Raw genomic sequence first — 2,112 nt, forward strand, 5'->3', positions numbered from 1 at the left:
CCCAGCCCACATGTTCTTCATTATTGATCGTTTTAAATTTGACCAGTATGGTGGCCTAAAAATATCTCCTTGCTTATCTTTTACTTCCTTGATGGCCAGAGTGTTTGAACATGTGTCATGCTTATCGATAACTTGTAGTTAAGTCTTGTGAATTGCCTGTCCACACATTTATCCATTCTATTAGGTTGCTTATATTTTTCTTGATGATTTATAAGGACTCTTTATGTAATCTGTAATGTAATCTAGACATTAGGATTGATTCACACTACTCAGGATTCAGGGCTTAGAGATTCATCAGAACACAAATGGCCAAATGTCCCATAGAGATTTAAAATCATTACACCAATACTTACCTTTGTCCCCACGACTGTGTCTTAGTCACCGTGGCAGCTGCTGTTTTGTTTTCTAAGCTCATGGGCCCAGGTGGCCACCACGTAAGCGTGAACAATTCAGGAGGCAGGCTCCACCCAATTCTACAAAGTGGCCCAATTATCAACTACCCTGATGGAATTTCAGGAGCGGCAGGCCACCCCAAACTACAAAAAGTACAGGTCTCTTATAATCCTCAGGGGGGCATAAAATCTCCATCTTCTTCCTTGGGTGGTACAGTCATGGCGATAGGAGGAAGGAATAGAAGGAAATAAAGCAAAGGAATAAAGTTCAAAACCTGACCTTCAAGTTGAAGTTTCCCTTCCTGATCTTAAAATCAAATCTAAAGCTTGAGTTGTAAATGTAGTGGCATTTCCACGCAGTACCCTTTCTGTCTTCCCACAGGTATACTTTGCCTAAAGAAAAGGGACAGGCCTCTCTTGGCTCACAGAAGACTCTTTAAATAAAGGAGCATGAAGAAGTGATGGTTAAGTCAGCGCACGGGCAAGTTCCAGAGTAAGCCCTGAGCACACGACGGGGCGCAGGCCTCAAGGACTGAGCACACTGACCGTGTCAAGAGTCAGTCCCTAGTCACGGCTAAAAGAAGAGGCAGCTTATATCGAGATAAAGTGTGGTTACTAAAAAGTCCACACCCACCCTCTACCCACATACATTTTTTTTGGTCCTCTTCACTCTTGTAGGAATGAAGCAGCTCCATCAGATGGTTTGGAAGCAGCTTGTGAAGGTTAGACAGAGTCTCAAAGGTGTGACACAGGACATCAGAGTGGGCATAATTTTTCAGCTTCTGGCATTTGTCAAGGGGTGGCAATTTCAGCACCCTAGGCTGGTTGCCAGCTGTCCCCATGGTGCCTGCTGGTTACAGAGAAGAACAAACCGAGAACATGAAGGGTGGAGTGCCTCGCAGCTGCGCTTCCTCCGAGCTTTCCCCCATCGCCAAGAGGATAACGTGATTGCTTAGCATTCTGAGAGTCACAATGGCCCAGACGGTGGCCCAGAACGCTCAGTGCTCATCCGTATCCCCCAAGCAGAGGAATCCAGCCCATTGCAAACTTTCTGCGCCGAGTCTTTCAGGGATTTTTGGCAGAAACTCCAGTTTCCTGTCTGGACATGGACAATTTCTGAGGAAAGCAGAGCTTTCCTAAAAGGAAGAGGGAAAACCGGGTGTGGGCAGATCCAGTGTTATTCTCCCATCTGGCGCTGAGTAGAGGCCTCGCACCCTGTGTGTGCGTAATTCAGCCTCCACAGACCTGCCAGGCCCCTGGAGAGAGTGGTTACATCAGCACAGTCCTGGGCAGAACCGAGGAAAGAGCTTCGTTACCCCTAATGGAGCAAATGTCCAGATGGACACAGGTGAGAAGCCAAACTGCCTCGTATTCTCTTTTCCAAACTAACACTGAGGAAACAAAGTAAACAAGCAAAAATGGTGAGCTCTGGCTTTACTGGTAAGAAGCCATTCTGCACTATAGACCAAAGACCAGAGCACAACAGAAGCACTAAATAATCCTAAACCACCACACTTGATAGCACAGCTGCACAAGATAGAACCTGCCAAGAACTACTCCCAGATTTGGGACAAAAAATGCAAATAATAGGGTTTGTTATAGCTACTCCTTAATTCCAGAATGCTCTACCAGCGGAGCCAGGTTCCCCATAATTATTCAAGAGCCAGCTGGGGAACCACACTGCAGAATGGTGAGAAACAGAGAAGGCAGGTGAGCTACG

General features: G+C 46.3%; 1 protein-coding gene across 1 annotated transcript in view; it reads right to left on the reverse strand.

Annotated features, from left to right (window-relative positions):
• Positions 1–1,234, reverse strand: part of LOC105812510 (chromosome unknown open reading frame, human C6orf201) — a 26,369-nt gene extending 25,135 nt beyond the window's left edge. The window contains exon 1 of the mRNA XM_012646990.1: positions 1,042–1,234. Within this exon, the coding sequence (XP_012502444.1) occupies positions 1,042–1,234 (193 nt within the window). The remainder of the gene's footprint in view (positions 1–1,041) is intronic.
• Positions 1,235–2,112: the final 878 nt, after the last annotated feature.

This window comes from Propithecus coquereli, unplaced genomic scaffold, assembly GCF_000956105.1.
Source record: "Propithecus coquereli isolate 6110/MARCELLA unplaced genomic scaffold, Pcoq_1.0 Scaffold253, whole genome shotgun sequence".
In the NCBI taxonomy this organism is placed as follows: domain Eukaryota; kingdom Metazoa; phylum Chordata; class Mammalia; order Primates; family Indriidae; genus Propithecus; species Propithecus coquereli.